General features: G+C 45.1%; 1 protein-coding gene across 5 annotated transcripts in view; it reads right to left on the bottom strand.

Annotated features, from left to right (window-relative positions):
• Positions 1-18,115, bottom strand: part of KIF1B (kinesin family member 1B) — a 145,592-nt gene that overhangs the window by 20,336 nt on the left and 107,141 nt on the right. For all 5 annotated transcript variants that reach the window (XM_047869218.1, XM_047869224.1, XM_047869220.1 and 2 more), the window contains 11 exons: positions 16,273-16,391; positions 15,266-15,351; positions 14,804-14,933; positions 14,469-14,631; positions 11,955-12,045; positions 10,090-10,208; positions 9,405-9,460; positions 7,199-7,307; positions 5,788-5,854; positions 4,757-4,841; positions 1,545-1,650 (listed from right to left, as the gene is read on the bottom strand). In XM_047869218.1, the coding sequence (XP_047725174.1) occupies positions 1,545-1,650; positions 4,757-4,841; positions 5,788-5,854; positions 7,199-7,307; positions 9,405-9,460; positions 10,090-10,208; positions 11,955-12,045; positions 14,469-14,631; positions 14,804-14,933; positions 15,266-15,351; positions 16,273-16,391 (1,131 nt within the window). The remainder of the gene's footprint in view (positions 1-1,544; positions 1,651-4,756; positions 4,842-5,787; positions 5,855-7,198; positions 7,308-9,404; positions 9,461-10,089; positions 10,209-11,954; positions 12,046-14,468; positions 14,632-14,803; positions 14,934-15,265; positions 15,352-16,272; positions 16,392-18,115) is intronic.

Consider the following 18,115-nt stretch of genomic DNA (forward strand, 5'->3'; position numbering starts at 1 on the left):
ACAAGATAATGTACATTTATGGAGCTTAAATTAAAACGTTCAAAGTGCATATCTTTCTATTTTACTTGACTTTGGCCAACTTTTTTGATTAATTAACTCTACACCTCTATTGTGGAAGATAAGCTGCTTTTGACAAAAGCCAAATTCATTTCCTGCTGCATGTGACCTGCGGCCAGGTATGAATCCCGGGACTTCCGAAGGTCACTCTAACACAGGCCATTTAGCTCAACCAGCGTTTCAACCAAACACCATCCTTCCCTGTGAGTTTTGCTAAGTAGCCTAGGAATATTTAGGATCTATTTCTCATAGCTGCAAAGAAAACATGGTGCATGCCGGCTGCCTCGGCAGGCGAGGATACCATGCAGGGTTAGTGAGGACTTCAGAGAAATGGTACTGCTCACGATTCTGCCCAGGAACGGACCAGGGAGGACCAGAGCACGCTTCTGTCCCTCTGTCCGCCCCGGCCCCCCATACAGGTACACCCTCATACTCAGTCCCTCTCCTTCACAGCGCCTGCAGCTCCTCCTGCAGGCAAAAAGTGAACAGATATTTGCTTTTTTTCCTCTCTCCTACGCAAAACTGTAACACAAGGAAACGGTGGAAAAAAATTAACTCTGGCCCAAACTTTTAATCCCATTTCTGCCTTTTGTCTCATTTTTCCTCTCCCTCTTCCCAGCATAGATGTGAGCAAGTTTTTCAGGAATACACAGAAGTATCCAGAAGTCCTCCTGTAATGCAAAGGCAGTGTTCTGGGCCCACATCTGCACACACAGCCACCCGTTTCCCAGCCATTGCTACATACAGGAATGGAGTCTCTGTGCACAGTGACAGAACTCCTTTCCTGGGGACGTAAGGGGCCCAGAAGATTTATCTCCAGTCTGACATGGGAAAGTAGACTGGCTATGTACTTTATGCATTGTCTGTCATCACTTGATTATAAAATGGAATTTTAAGGGAAGCCAGTTTAAAATGAAAAATAAAATAAAATTTCATTATTTACAGCAGATAACCTTGGTCAGAAGAGTTTATACGTATGAATTTATCTCCTTTATGAGTGAACGAAAATGAAAAGCAAATACTAAGAATCCTGGAGCCTATGCTGGCAGCAGCAAAGGATAAACACAGGAGGGTTTGCTGAGCCCAGGAGGGCACGTTTCCATGACACTTAGGACAGACAGACCTTGCCCACAGCAACCACTTCATAGGAGAGCACCTAGGCTCAGCAATAATTAATGTGTACTTTTAAACCCTTGGGAAGAATGCTGAATTTTCTTTTTCTGTTCTCGTCTCTAAGACTGTGTTTCATCTACTCAAACTCTATCCCGGAGAGAGTATTTTCACTCAGTATTGGTAACGGATCCACATACATGTAGCTCCACAATTATTTACTTTTGGAGAGCAGAGTGGCAGGGAGGAAAGGGATGTCTGAAGTGAAAGAGGAATTCGTTTCTGCCCCTGGACAGGAGTCACCGGTGAATGGGGAATCTAACGGTGTGGCGTCAACCTGCACGGGGCTGACTCATCACGCTGCTCAGGGGCCCTACCTGCTGGAGTTGTGGGAGGACTTCAGGTACTTGGCAGAGATAATATTTAGGGAGAGGATAGCATCGACCGCAGCCTCATCCACTTCAGCCTTGTTCCTGATCCGGCCTACGAGGAAGAATAAAGAAACTAGGACAGGGGTACACTTAACAACACAACAGAAACTCATTAAGCCAAAGAGAGACTTTTAAACCTGTGTACCCTGGGGTGCCGGAAGGGTCACTTAGACAGCCACCAAATGGTCCTCCACTCTTCCCCCTGTTGTCTTCCCTTTCCTCCCCACATTTGGTCAACTGTGAAACCTTACTGACTCTTTGTTTGGAGTTTCTCATACTCATCTCAACTTCTAGTTCTCAGACCACCTCCTGCTCACAAAGGTCACCCCCTTCCCGTCTGGAACACTGCGATGGCCATTTCACTGATCTCCTGGCTGCTCACCTCATCCCCCTCTCCAATCCACCCTACACTCACCCTACAGAGACTTCTGAAGCCACCGCCTTCATTATACCACTTACAAAAATTTTTTTTAATGTTTATTTATTTTTGAGAGAGACAGACAGAGCGTGAGTGGGGGAGGAACAGAGAGAGAGGGAGACACAGAATCCAAAGCAGGTGCCAGGCTCTGAGCCATCAACATAGATGCCCGACACGGGGCTCGAACTTACAGAAGATCCTGACCTGAGCTGAAATCGAATGCTTAACCGACTGAGCCACGGAGGCGCCCCACCGCTTTCCTGTTCAAAATCCTACAACTCTGTTTTCCAGTGAACACTAGGGGACGTACTGCAGAGAGGCTAAGAGCACAGCCTCTGGAGCTAGACTGTCTGCATTCAAATCGCAGCTTTAACACTTTCTGGCTGTGAAGCTCAGGCATATTGAGTCTTTGTTTCCTATTCTATGAAGTGTGATTAGCAATTCTTCCCTTACATGATTGTTAAAACCATGTTATATATTTGTTATGTTAAATAATATTTTTAGAGCATTCAGAAAAGTACCTGGTATAGAGTAAGGACTACACAAGAGTTTGTTAAAATAAAAAACCAATAATAATAATAAAAAAAGCTTGAAAAACCACAGCCCTAGACAGAAGAGAGTACAATCTCCCTTCTAGGGGTTCTTAATGTGGTCCACAGATACTCAAGGGGTCTATGTATAAAATTCAGGAGGTCCATGAGCTTGAATGAGAAAAAAAATTACAACTTTATTTTCATGAGCCTCTGACTAAAATTTGGCATTTCCTTCAATTACGAAGGGAGGAGACAATCCACAGGAAAATCAGCAGAAGCTGTGACTCTATCCCTGTAGAAATCAGATGTTTTCATGTCATACTACGGTAGAATATCTCAACATTCATCACTGCTCTGAGTGATAGAAATTAGACCTGCTGCTTCTTTAATGCATTTAATGCATTAATATGAAGAAAAGCTTATACTATGAATTTATTTAGTATCTGAGCAATCTCAGTATCACTAGTTCCCTTTGTAACCCTATGTACAGCTGACCCTTGAACAACACGGGTTTGAACTGCCTGGGTCCACTTACACACAGTTGTTTTTTCAGTAAATACAGGATAGCATTGTAAATATATTTTCTCTTATGATTTTCTTCCCCCATCGTTTTTTTGCTTTGTTCTTTTTTTCATGCCCAGTGTGAAGCCCAAAGCAAGGCTTAAACTCATGACATCAAGACCGGAGCTGAGATCAAGAGTCGGACGCTTGACTAACTGAGCCACTCAGGAGCACCCTCCCACCCTTATAATTTTCTTAATAACGTTTTTTTCTCTAGCTTACTTTAAGAATATAGTATATAATACATAAAACATACAAAATACATGTTAATCAACTGTTTACGTTATCAGGAAGGCTCTGGTCAACAAGAGGCTGTTAGCAGTTAAATTGTGGGGAGTCAAAATTATATGCAAGTATTCAACTGCACTTCAAAACAATTTTTTTTAATGTTTATTTTTGAGAGACAGAAAGAGAGAGAGAGGGAGGGAGGGGCGGAGAGAGAGGGAGACACAGAATCTGAAGCAGGCTCCAGGCTCTGAGCTGTCAGCACAGAGCCCAACAAGGGGCTCAAACCCACGAACCGTGAGATCATGACCTGAGCCGAAGTCGGATGCCTCACCAACTGAGCCACCCAGATGCCCCTATCCAACTGCACTTCTAACCCTTACTCTGTTCAGGGGTCAACCGTACTTTATTTTCTACATTTAGAAACATTAATTCTGAGGCTATCCCACTGCCAAAGGGGTCCATGGCAACACAGGATCCAGAACCCTGCCTTGGACTCTAAAGCTTATACGGTTTATCCAGTTTTTTCTTCTCATCAGGAGATCTTGGCCATGGGTTTCTAGCCATCTGCATGTTAGACATGTTCCTGACTCTCTTTTCAAGATGTTTCTGTGTATGGAAAACAAGACAAATGAGAACCTTCTAATTTTTCCCACATCTGTTAAGATCCTCCTGGATGCTTTCTATTGTTAATTCTCAGCCCGGGGTCTTTCTCACTTGCCCTCATTTTGGCACTTACTCATCAAACTGCTCTATTTATTTATTATTTTTTAAGTTTACTTATTAATTTAAGTAATCTCTACACTCTACATGGGGCTTGACCTCATGACTCTGAGATCAAGAGTCGAATGCTCTGCTGACTAAGCCAGCCAGGCGCCCCCCCACTGCTTTGCACATACATATGTTGTCTCCTCAACAAAACCGCAGGCTTACAATGAGCACACACTTCTCTTATGCCCTCTCAGAAGCTTTAAAACAGAGCCATCCCCATGGTAGCTGAGTAAAATAACGGTTGGTTGCGGGGCACCTGGGGGGCTCAGCCGGTTAAGCATCCGACTCTTGATTTCAGCTCAGGTCATGATCTCACGGTTCATGACATTGAGCCCTGTGTCGGGCTCTGCGCTGACAGCACAGAGCCAGCTTGGGGTTCTCCCTCTCTCCCTCTCTCCCTCTCCCTCTCTCTCCCACTCCCGCTCTGCCCCTCCCCCAATCTCGCTCTCTCTTGTCCTCCCTCTCTCAAAAATAAATAAATAAGCATTAAAAAACCAACGGCTGCTTGAATAACATATCCCTAATGATGGGAGTTGAGAAACAGAGTAGTTTCAAACTCCAGGCCACATATTCTCCAGCACTCTTTCTGCACATTCCCTGTGTTCCTCTAAAAAGCCTGGCTCTGTCCTCAGCTGAGGGAATGTACTCACCTACCACCAGCTCACGAACATCCTTCCAATGGAGCTCACTCCCCTTCTCATGGATAATGGTCACCGTGATCCTTCGCTGGATGCCCTAGGTAACGGAGCAGGGTTGTAATTTAGCTGGGACAATCTAGGATTTCCTCTTGTGTGCTGTTTTCTGGACTGCATGGTGTGGGGGTGGGCAAGACGAGAGGAACGGAGAGGGGGAAATGCCGTCCCCACTCTCTCTTTTTTTTTTTTTTTTTTAAAGTGGGCTCCACACCCAATGTGGGGCTTGAGCTCACAACACCCTGAGATCAGTCACATGTTCTACTGACTGAGCCGCCTTGGCGCCCCTCCACGGTTACTCTAAACAAAGGGATATAGGTCAGGGACTGAGGAAGAGCCAGGTTCTGGTACGGCTTTAAGAACAAGTGACTAGATCGTAGACCCAGAATATGAGACCCTCAGCTCCTATGCCCACCTGGGCGATAAGCATTTTTCTTAAAGATTTTACTTTTAAGTAATCTCTACACCCAATGTGGGGCTTAAACTCACAACCCCGAGATCAAGAGTCACGGGCTCCGCTGACGGAGCCAGCCAGGCGCCCCGGGCATAAGCATGTTGGAGCACTGACCGAATCCACTTTTGATTTACCAAAGGAGGACACCTGTATTTCCTGGCCAGATTTTGGTCCCTTGCAACTTTCATCCTCTATCCCCATTAAGAACTTTTAACTATAAACGTACGGTCTCCAAACACGGAAACTATATACAAGAAAATAAAATTGCATAAAATGGCATGCGAGCTGCACAAATTATAGTAGTTGAATAAAAGTCTTTTTCAAAATAGGTCTCTCAAAATATATTTCTACGTATGAGCAAGCGTACATAGCCAAGGTCTGAGGAAGAAACATTAAAAAATGTACAAACAAAGAAAAAAAAAGTACAATGTCTCCTGATCCCCAAATCTGCTTAAAGTGGAGAGGGAAAACAGAGACACAGAAAGAGCTCTGTTTTGGTTCTCCCCTAGGCCCTCTCTGGCTCCCTCATTAGTACCTGGTGAAGCAAAAATGTCCCCTGGCAGGGCAAGCCTGCTGTGTGGTCAACCACGGCTGGGATGTACCTAGAAGAACAGAAATGCAGAGAAAGCAGTCAGACGGGACGCCTGCGCGGAGGGCTCCGCCCGCAAGGTCTTCTCTGCTGCGACATCCCCCAGTGGTCTCGGTTTCCCTGGTCTTCCTCACCATTTGGGCATTCAGTGAGTCACACGGTCACTTGCATTTAATAGACCTTCTCACGTATCCGTGCCACATCCCCCTTACTAGACCCAAGTGCTCAAAGCACAGTAACATTTTTGGCTCCCTCCCAGCCTCCTGCATAACAGATATTCCATAAATAATGTACAACGGCAACAGCAAGTGTCAGGAGGTAGGAAAGGGGTCATTTCAGATTTCAGGTAGTTTTTAAGGATCAGAAAGCAATTAACTCAGTAGAAACTACTACTATGACTATGTCTCCCTCACGACGCAAGTTATAATCACATTACAGATCTGTGTACAGAAAGTACAGCTTCTTAAAGCCGTGTCACTACTGACAACGAAATATGGGACTGATACAGCCAGACTCTCCTATCAGTAGGAACACAAAAAATGTTTCATGGAGATGTTCGTGAGGGTGGTACTCAGCATTATAAACAGAGGATCATTAGGATAACATTTTTTCCTTACCCTTTACATTAACCAATAAAGCCCCTTGCCTCTGTTTCAGGAATGGGATCTTTATTTGTGTTTTTCCAAACGCAATTTAGAGACAACTGTGAACAAGAATTATATTCACCACTCGCTCTAACACAGCTCACACACAGAGAGTAAGCTATGTTGATTCGTTTCATCTAGGACAACGGACCTCAACCGGGGGTGATTTGTAACGTCTGAGGACATTTTTGGTTGTCACACTGAAGGCAGGTGCTACTGGCCCCTTGTGAGAAGAAGCCAGGGATGCAACGACACATCCTACGATACACAGGACCGCCCCCCATGACGGAGACTTATCTGGCCCAAAACAGTGCTAAGGCTGAGAAACCCTGGTCTAAAGAAACATTCTGCCCCCAAATCCTCTCACTGAGATTATTAAGATAAGTTGTGACTATATTATGCACAAAATGCTTCTGATTCCCTTTGCTCTGCTGCTATTAAAACCCACTGTGTAAGTTTTCTTCCCTCATACAAGGGGCCAGTCTCCACGTTCTTGCTGTTGCTAACAAGAAGGCAAATTAGTATTCTGGACAGTCCCTTCTTTGACGAACATCTAATTCAAAAGAATAACACCACCAAAAATTCACTTCAAAACTGGAAGTCAACAGTGACGATGATTCATTAACCTGAATATGAGCAGAGAGGCTCAAAATTGCATTTTTTAATTTTGAAAAACTTTGCCCTTGTTTAAATATTTAGGAAGTTGGACTTACTCTCCTGTAGGCTCCAGTTCACTGATCTCAAACCAAACCAGAAGATCGTACTTGCTCATGCTCTGGCCAAGGCTGGTTTTGCTCATGGTGTTTAACTTGGTAGCTGGAACTTTCAAAAGTTTTTAGAAAATGTCAAAATCTGGTCCAAGTCTACTTAGTAAAAGTATAAACTTCTTTTCAAGGACACACTTGGGAAAAAGGCAACGAAAGTCAGGGCTCCATTTCAATGCAGAAGACTCGGAAAAATGTCACCATCTACAGCATTAGTCCCTCTAAATTCAGAGAACTGGGAAAATGGAGAGTCGGCTTCTTTCTGCCTCTCAACAAACGGTATCCACTGACAAGAAAATGGGTTTCGTGCAGAGTGAACGTGCTCACAAAACTATTCAAAAACCTTCCTTAGACTGTCGTATGTTCTGGCATGTGTAGCATGGTAACACTGTGGGAGAGACAGTGTGGACAGGGCCTCGTACGTCACAGCCTCTCTTCAAAGCTGGAGTGCGTGAAGGAGAACCCGAGCTCCCACCCAGTGGTGCCCAAACCTCCCTGCGCATTGGAGTCACCCAGGGATCTTAAAGCAAAGCCCAGGCAAGTAAATCATAATCTCCAGGGGTGGGACCCAGTCCGCCAAGAAGACTGAACCCCGTCTAGGGACTCTAATGTGTGGGTAAGTTTAGGAACCACTGGTCCAAGATGCAAATACAGGATTCTATAAATGATCTTATGTTACACATTTTCTTCACATTTAAATTCCATATTATTAACTGTACTGGTGAAATAAGTTAGCCAAAAACACAGTATTTCCAAGAATTCCAAATTCTACGTGGTGGGTATTTTGAAACACTACACAGAAATTCTAAAATCTGGCAATACAAAGAGCGCTCTCTGCTCAGAACCTGGGAGCACTGGAGTGAGAGTCCGGTGGCTTGGGATCTAATACCGTTCAATCACTAACTATCTATGTGACTTGGGTTGAGTTGCTTAATCTCTGGGAGTCTGTCTCCTCATCTACAAAACGTAGATCATTAATATTTAGCCTGCTATCTTGAAAAGGTATCGTGAGGACCCACTCACAGATACCTGGGTATTTAGATACCCAGGAAGTATCTAAAGGGGCCCAATACATACAGCACCAGTCAAATGTTAGCCTGTCTGCACTATTCACTCCAGCTGAATTCCACACTAGTTGGTGATGCTAGTCAAGAAAAAAATAGTGTCACTGATTCTGGTGATCACCTGATGGTCAGGAAGTGAAATCAGAAGCATTAAAAAAACAAAAACAAAACCCACTCGCTAATAAAAATCTTGAAAATTAAAGATACCGTTTCAAAGAATCCAAACGAGCACACACAATGAGGCCCTCACGTTATGTGGCGATGTGAAAGAGGCACAAGGAGAGAAGGTGTGTCCTCACACCTCTCCAAAGGAAACGTGGTCCTGACAACATGCTAGACTCTACGTTCGGGTCAAGCAGCAAGGAGAAACCCCAGCGTTTCGTACGCAGAGAGCCAGGCTTTAGGATGAGCCCGGAGGACGGTTCTACATCTAAGGCAGAGCTAAGTCGGCTACTAACCATCTCGTTTAGGTGCCCTCTCACTCTGGCAGCTGGGAACTGGCAGAGGGAGGAAAGGGGGCGATGTGTCTGCCCCATCCCGGAAGGTGGCAACAGCGGAGGAAGCAAGCGCGTTGGCGTGCTCAGAAACCGCGTCCAACACATGCACATTCACATAGTCAGCTACGAGAAACCGAATCAGTTCAATCTTTCTCTCATGGTCTGAAGGCAGGATGGAGAGCAGCAGTACGGAGGTGGAGAGCAAGTGTGGGCGGGGTGGGAAGGTGGCAAGTGGGCAACAAGGAGAGAGGATGAGAATGAAGAGAAAGCAAAACAGATGAATGAACATGCAGAATACATTTGATACGCAAAGAAACGCGCGGTCGCCTATCAGTTATAAGGAGTTACATACAAAAAGCAGAGAGACTTAGGGACAGGGAGCTTATCAAAATCTGTAATAAGAAGACCAGAAAGTTGGCAGGGAGAGAGAGCCCTATCGTTTCTGACTTCCCATTTAAATCAGGAACCAAGAATCCTAGCTCCTGCTAGACACAGGAATATGTAAGCACACACCAAGTGGAGCAGGAATGTGCAAATGGTTTCTACCTGAAAAGCCATCAGAATCAGAGCCGTGTCACCCCAAGGAGGGCTCACCTGGCTTGGAGAGCGGCATGGGCGGAGGGAAGAAGCGTCGAGATGGCTGAGGCGGGCTGCAAAGGAAGGGGACAAAGTTCAAGACTGAGAAAGGGTCCCATCAATGGCGTGTTTAAAACCCCTCTAGAAACGGATCCCTGGCACTTGCAGATGAGGCCTAATATCAGATACCAGATATAACGCCACACAGTGAAACTGAGGCTAAGACGTTTTAACAACAGTGCCCTTGGGTGTCCCAGTTAATAAACAGGAGAAGTTTTCTGCTAACACGGACACTCTGCCATCTCCCAAAAGGCCCCATTGCTGCTCTCCTCATCACTTTCAACGTCTCTACTTACAGCTCATGCTTCATATAGTTCTGGGTTAGTGAGGAACAATTACACAGAATTCTCATGTCGCATCACCTCAACTCTCTATCCTATTCAAAGTCTCTTCCTACAAAAGAGATAGCACCCCAGGTCAGCTGGGCAAAATTCAATGCGCTCTACCTACAATTAGTGGTTCAGTGGCTTAGAAAAAAAGGTGGTGACGTTTCTAAAGAGGAAATTATCAGGGACCACGAAAACTGTTCTTCAGTTCTCTTAGTTCCGCAAAAGATTTCTTCCTTCCCGTCAAGTGGCAATGACAGTAAGAACAAGCCAACAATAATATCAGCAACAAGAATCTTTGCTTCTCTGGTCCAAACCTGTTAAGGTCCTGTCCTTGCAGATGAAGCGGGTGCTGCTGATAATGCCCAAAGACTTCAAATACTATCGGCTTGGTTTTGATATAGTCCACGAATGATTCGGTGACCTCCACTGCAATCTAATGAGGAATAAAGCCAAGCTAGATTAGGGAATGATTTACTCTAACAAACCCACATTTTTGCTGCCGTCAGAATTTTAGCACTTCTGAGTAGCCAGGGTGTGCTGGGGATTTGACTCCACGGGTCTCCCACACCAAGACAGGGGCTCCGCGCTGGTTTTCATTCTAAAGCTACTTTAGTAATAAACTTTAGGCCTTCAAGACCCTCCGTCATCTGCACCTGCTGCCCTTTACACACTTACTGTTTTGGCATAAACTCACCTGCCGCTCCTCTCTCCCCTGTTGTGCCTGAGGACCTGCGCAGGCTATCGCCCTGCCTGTAAGGCCTGCTCCTGTCTCTGTGCCTGTAAGTCATTCGCAGACTTCCAGGCCTGGCTTGAATAGTAACGACAGTGAGACAACCATGCCTGTTGACAAGGCACCAGGTACATAACCAGGTCTGACCCACCTTTTCTTATCACGCTACATCCTTCAGAAAGTTCCCACCTCCTTTCCCCACCCAACTACCAACCCCGCCCCCTGCCCCCTGCCCCCACAGAAAAAGTAACCTAAAGTATCTTTCTGTTAATGGAAATAACTTTCCCTTCTTTCTACTTCCTTTGCATTTAACAAATACCTTGCTAATAAGTAAGGTCTCTAGGCCATGTGATACTACCGTTTCAATATGCGTTTTATTTCTCTATCATCCTAAGCTCTTCGGGGACACGACCCTCTGTGATTCATCACTCTTCCCTGGTGGCGTCAGCACAGTCCTTGTGCACACTATCCTCATGAGTATTTCTCAGATACACGCATGCTCATACTCATGCAATTAAACATAAAGAAAGTGGGTTTCGTGTTTGCTGTTCCGTCTTCAGAGCTGTCCTTTCCGCTCGGACTTTAGAGAAGGAGCGCGGTTCAGGTCGTAGTGAATATCCTAGACACCACAGCCGCATTGCTCTGGGCTTAAACCCCATCTCTGCCTCTTGTGAGCTCTGTAACCTTGGTGAGTGACTTTAACTGTTCTGCGCCTCAGTTATCTCAGCTGTCATTTGGGGGTCATGAGGGTCTGCGGTAGAAAGGTGAGGATTAAACGAATTAAGACACACAAGTGTCTCGGAACAGTGACTGACACAAAATAAGCTCTCAAAGAATGTTAGCTACTGTGAGGATGATGACTTCTGAACAGAGTTTGGGTGACCCTTCCTGGAAGAGACAGAAGCTCTGTTGTCTTACTCCACGTCTGAGAGAGCTGTAAGGGGCACTAACGGATTAATCATAGTATCAGCTGCAAGGAAAACAGACTGAATCTTAATTTAGCTACAAAAGATAACGTAGTTTTTTTTTTTTTTTAACCTTATTTGCAACTGAGCAACGTAAGTATCTTCTAGTTTAAAGAATAATACGTTAACTTTAACAAAACTTGTACTAAACGTGCTTATTTTTCTAGGAAGGAAACGCCAAAAACAACTCACTACATTCAAACTGATGGAAGATTTTATTGGCAGACCAACCCCCACATTGTTACACAGGGAAGGCTGGCTGCACTGCACCGTCCGCTGAGGATGACCTCACCGCTCTAGCCACTCCCTCCATTGTCTATTCTCACCAGGAAGCTCAGCACAGGAGCTTCCCCAGGCACAGCAGTTTGGACGATCCTTCCTCCTGGGCTGAGAAAGCCAGAGGCTGCCCACACAGGACGAGGGCCTAACACCAGCCGCTATGGGGGCCCCCAAGCCTGCAAGGCCTTTGGCAAAAACCACTTACATTCTGCACGTGATAAAAGCCCAGAGGACTTCCTCTGCCGTTGTTTTTGAGGGGTTCGGTGGAGAACGCTTCATCATGGCGATGCAAAAAGCTTAATAAAAAAATAACACACATGAATTTCACGTTAAACAGTTTCATCAACATCGATGTCGTAGGAACCTGACTCGGATCGATGGAAAGGAGCAGCCTACTTCAGCAGAGGCTTTCACTGAGCCAAGTAATTTGTAGTTCCTTGTAATGCACGTTTTCCATGATCACTCAGATAGCATTTTAGATTTTATTTCAAAAATGACCGAAAGATTAACTGACCCTGACCACTTAGCCACCTGAACGCATATGCAAGACCTCAGATAGCAGAGCAAGAGTGAATTCAGGGAATTACTGTTTCTTTGTAGGTACAGATTTTACTGAGAAAAAAAAATATAAAATCATTTTGTGTAGAAAAGATGTGGCATATTCAGGCTTCTGTAAGGTAGTGCTAAAGCCTGTGTTTGGCATTCTTGCCTAGGAGTCTCCCTAAAGACCTGCAAAGATTAGATTTAAACGTCAGCTCCTCCAGGAAGTCTTCCCCAGCTCACCCAAACAGTTCTGCCTTCCCACAGCACTAGGGACCCATTTTCTCCTCGACAGCAATTTCACTCTTTAAAATAATGTATTTACATGCCTGTCTCCCCGAGAGACAGCGAGTATCTCCTACAGTGCTCCAGATACAGAAGATACTCCTGAAATATTTGTGAAGCGATAGACTATGCTTATTCTCACAGACTGTGAGTTTTTATTGTTCTCTCTTCCTCCCTATTAGCCTGAAATGAAAAGAGGTAGAGAATTAAAGCACACTCAATACAAAGACTTACTCCCAGACAGAAATATCCATCGGAAGGACATCCCACAAGAAAACAAGGCGGGGAAAGGAATGAATACTTTGAATAGGGTGCCGAAACCAGGATTATGAACTCCCTGTCTTCCAAATCAGTTCATGGAGTCTGAGGGCAGCAGTGTACTTTTGCCCCCACATTCCTCATCCCAGATGCCACCTGCTGCCGGCACTGAAGTGTTCCGCACTACATGCACCTTATTGGTTTTCTTCTCACTCTTCTCCTTAGCCCTCTCTTTCTCTCCTACTTGTACATCTTACTCCTTTTTTTCCTTCCAATTTCTTCCTATCCAGACCATACACCATACGTGCCAGAGGCTCCAGGGGCATTACTTGATTTGCAATCTATACTCCTCCATGTTCTGCTTATTACAGCAGGTACAAATATCCTGGGGTTCCACACTGGTGATGCATGAAACCGTCCATACTGCTTGACAGCTGTGTCTTCTCTACACAGCCAGATAAGAGTCTGTAATAGCTCAAGAAGAATCTGAATCTTCTTTCAACATGAGTCAACACGCCGTCTTCTCCAGAGCTGACCCCGGGTAGAGATGCTGCTCTCTCTTTGGAGATGTTAGGACAAAAGATCAACCTAACATTACTGACATTTCAGGTGCCAGTTAACCAAGGAGGTCTGTTTCCTAAAATATTCCAGTTGCCCCACAAGAATAACGATGAAAGTTCAAAGCAACTGGTTCATCTAGCAAACTCCATTGCACGCCCCCCCCCCCCACCCATGTTAACTTAGGGTTGCCAGTGAAAACACACTGAATGGGCAAAATCAATACTTCAACAACAACTAGGAGTTAGAGCAAATGACATTAGTGGTCTACTATGCAGTAATCACATTTGCTTCAGGACTTGGCTAAAATCTCTAGAAAGGCGGTGCTTTGTCAACTGCATTAGGATGCCTGGGAAGGCCGAGGCACATTCTGAGGGAGAGGGACAGCAGAACTTTCTAGAGCAGCCTCGTGGTGGCACCAGGGGCCAACTGATGGAACAGGGCGGGTCAGATGTCACTCTCTGTGGCCCTTCACAAGTACTGAAAAGATATACTGATGTCTGGAGGCATTAAAACTGAAGACTGACAAAAAAAGTGTTTTCCGAGGGAAGTCTTAAAAAGAATTCCAGGGCTCAAGAGGGTTATAGGCTGGAGAGAGCTTGTAGCGGAGGAGGAGCCAAACCCGTCACATCTTCTCCACATACTAGCTATTTTCCAGTTGATGTGGAATTTTACTCTCCTTTATATTATCTAAGTCAGTATTGAACAGGCATAATTGGTGGATGGACAATTCACTGCCTTCAGGCTTGTTTATTGGTAAGATACTGCTCCATGAAGAGCATTAGAATGACCAATAACCAGGCTTATCTAGATCAGATCCTGTACTGCCAGCAGAGGGGACAGGCCACAGCGGAACCCTGTGGCAGATGCACGGTCACACTCCTCCCCACGGCCAACTCTCTTTCATACCATTTTACGTGCCTGGTAGCAGTCCCATCTGGGGTGAAGAAAGCCTTTATTTCAGAAACTGCTGGTTGTGTACCTGATGAGAGCGGTACTACGTCACATCTGTGGTACATCCTGTGGTTCACAGAGGACTGGGTCAACAGCCAGGATGGCGGAACCGGGGGCGGCTTACTTGAACTGACAGAAGATGTCTGCGTACTCCGGAAGGATCCCACTGGCCTGTAGCACTGTCACGCGGAAAGTGAAGGCGCTGCCCAGTTTCAGGTGGTTGCCAATCTCTTCAGAAAACCCTTCCATGACCATCTTACCATCCAGCAAAGTGCTTGACTTCAAATCTAAAGAGGGTCAAATTAGCACACAGGTGATCCAAATAATGCACACCACCTTTCAAAGAGGAAAGAGCAGAGCATTTCCGCTCCCAGTGGATGAAAGCAACTGTCCCCCTTGACAGTGCTCAATATTTTCCCCTCTTTGAAAATGTCCCCATAGTAAACTCTGTCTACGTACCCAAGTCACTCATTCGATTGATTTCTTCTGGAGGAGTGATGACCTCAGAACTCTGACCCTGCCCTTCCACAATCCTCAGTTCCTCCAGAGACAGACCAGAACGAGTCATTGCCACGGAAGAAAAGTCATTCTGAAAACAGGCAGGAGCAGGCGGATGATCAAGCTGCACGGCAGTGTGTTTTCCCCAATCTCCTTACTTACGTCTATTTGCCCAACAAGTAACAGTGACTGGAAAGCTATGTGCATTGAGAGCTGCCTGAGAAAAGGCGATACAATAAAATATAAATACCCCTTTACCTCTGTAAGCGTTAGATGTGTCCCATGATCTACGAACAACCCCGGGGTTACCCATCTTTTGTGATTCTAGTCAGAAGAACGGTTCTCCAGTGAACACCCTCCTTATAAACCTGTCTTCCACTTTCTCCTTTTATGAGGTTTTTCTCCTTCCAGAAGGCTTCTCACCTGATTAAAGTACTCGTTATCAAAAGATATTTTAGCCGTTCCTGATTGTCGAATTCCGGAGCCATAATCAGGAGCTTCCTCATCCGCTAAGTAGGGGGAAAAAAAAGGATCAAGTGAGACTACATATGGGGCAGGGGGGAATGGCTCCTGTTGGATCATAAATAGGAAAGTAGTGGGGCCCTCGGTTCGAGAACTTTAATAAGAGATATTAAAGAATAAGGCTTATGCATAAGAAAGGAAGAAAAGCTGGAAGCAGGAAAGTCACAAGGGGCTGCTTCCAGCTCTACTCAGGTAAATTTACCAACCTGCTTAGCTCAAATGAGGCTAGTTAATAAAGAACCAGTTTTATCCTTGATATTGTTCAAATGTCATACCTAGAAATACCGATCCTTCGCTTGGCAAGATGATGTTCAATACCACCCAACAAATATTTGAAGAAGGAATATTTGCAGAGATTTTCATAAACTCCACCCTGGCGACTATGCCACAGATTTCCATGGGGAGAAGCCGAAAGGTCGCTCAACACAACATGGCACTTGGAAATTAAAAGACAAAAACTACAGGAAATGGCCACATTCTTTCCTCAGAATGTAGGCTGGATCATGGAAAAGTATAAAATATCGGAATCTTGATCCATGCCCAACAAAAGAGAGGCAAAGGACAGAGCTGTCTACCTGAAGTACCCTGCAAGAAAATTAAGCAAGACAGAGTCGTGGAAATCCTGTCACTTCTGAAGTAGTTTTACCAATGTCTTTTATAAAGTCAATCCGAGAGTTGTTCTTCATGTTAAAGGAGATCCCTTCATCCCGTTACTCCAAAATAGCCGTAGCCCAGACTAAATAGAATCCGTTTATGATACTCGGGAATAATAACTAAAAGGAAGCAGTAAAGGCTTTCTCCAAGGCAGCCCGTCAATCACGTAACCGAAGCGTGGCCCCCACACAATGGGACTGCTCTGTCTCTAGGCAAAGACTCCCCAGCTCCCAGTCCGGGAGAGGGTCACCTACCTGCAATGGCCTGCACAGCCACACGCAGAAATCCCCGCACTTCACCCTTCTCACTGACAATGGCCACCCTGTGAATCAGGGGCACAGGATACAGCAGGTTGCTCAGGTAAACAAATGCCCTGGAGACAGAAACCGGCAGACAAACATCTGAGCATCCCACAGACAGAGAGGCTGGCTTTCAGAGTTACCGAGACTATCTTCAAGAAACTGTGAGCTGGCTTCTGGGCCCTGTCTTAAGGTCACCTTTCTGCTCTGTACTCCCAGACTGCCCCCTCCCGCCCCCGCCCCCATTGCATTTTCAGCACAGATGATACAGAAAGAAATGCAAATGCTTGGTAAAGCAGTTGACAAAGACCAACTTATACCAAATTACTTCCTATAAAAATGATGAGTTAAAAAAAAAAAAAAAGACTAGTTGGAGGTCGAAGAGTAACAATTGGAAGCAGACTTTCGAGGTACTGCCCTATGGATGCTGCTAAGGGTGGAGAAAAGGGAGCCCACCGAAGAGCCTCACCTTTCAACATAAGCAATTACAAAGGTGTTTTGTTTTGTTTCTCCCAACAGATAAAACAGAAATCAGGAGACAAAAAAGGCAGGGAAATGTGATGAAACACAGTTAATTACTCTAAAACAGATTTCAAGTCACAGCATTATGGGTCTTTCTTTTTCCCCTAGGAAATGACTGTTATCTTCAGGCAGTGACTGACACACATGAACAGAGAGGCTCTGTAGCTAGAAGTTTCTGCGTAGCAAGCATATAGGAGACCCTGGAAGGGCACTGAGACAAATGTTGAGGGAGAAGACAGCTGATCTCTAAAGGGCTGCTTTTGCTCCTGGATCCAAAACTTAACTCAGAAATGCAAACACAGAAGGGAGGTTACAGACCTCACATGGTCGATTTCAAACAAACTAGCAGTCCTATGGCACATTTGCACTATTTTTACTTCTTCCGTTATTTTGTAGCTACTGAGGGCTTTTTTTAAATGATAAAAATGCGATCACAAAGCTTAGGAGTGTTCATGTCAATCAGTGGATGGGATATAGAATCTAGTTCCCACTGTTACTCCTGTCTTCCGACTTGGTATATGCTGATCTTTGAACACAAGGCAAAACAAAGAGCAAACATTTGCACCAAGGAATCAAACATAACTGACGTGACACATGTGGCTTTCTGCTTCTTTTCCTGCTCTGTATCTACTTTAAAACAAAGAGAAAAGAAGATGAAGGGGATCTGTGGGGTTTCAACTCAATGTAATGACAAAAAAAAAAAAAAAACCACACACAGAAAATAGACAAAATACACCACAGAAAAACAAATGTTAATAAAACTCTAAGAGCATAAATGAAATGTGAATGAAAAGTATAACAAAAATAACTAACTGTAAATAAAACACTGAATCAGATCAAATGAAGTCTATTTCCCTTTCAGTCTGCTCCAAAGGCGGGGAGGGAAATGCTAAGAAACAGAGGATTAAGACTTTGTTGTATAAAAATTAAAAAATGAAAAGTCTTCTAAAAAGGGTTACAAACGAGACTCTCAAACATCAAAGTGCTGTGACAGAGTTTAAAGACTGAGAATCTGGCTGAAGGTACCAAATGGATCGTTTCACTTCCAAGGCGGCACCACACAGACCACCTCTGTCTCTCCATGGCATTCCGGCCACACCTGCTGGCATTCGACGCCTGGCCATCACCGAGCCACTGCACATTCTTGTCCCCTGCCTGGAGTCCTCCCTGAACGCTGCGACCCACCTCTCACCACTGATTTCACTCCTTCAGGTCTTAGTCTGAACACCGCTCTCACGACAGCCCCCGCTTCCCGCCCCCCCCCCCCCCCCCCCGC

Source organism: Prionailurus viverrinus, chromosome C1 (genome assembly GCF_022837055.1).
Source record: "Prionailurus viverrinus isolate Anna chromosome C1, UM_Priviv_1.0, whole genome shotgun sequence".
Classification (NCBI taxonomy): domain Eukaryota; kingdom Metazoa; phylum Chordata; class Mammalia; order Carnivora; family Felidae; genus Prionailurus; species Prionailurus viverrinus.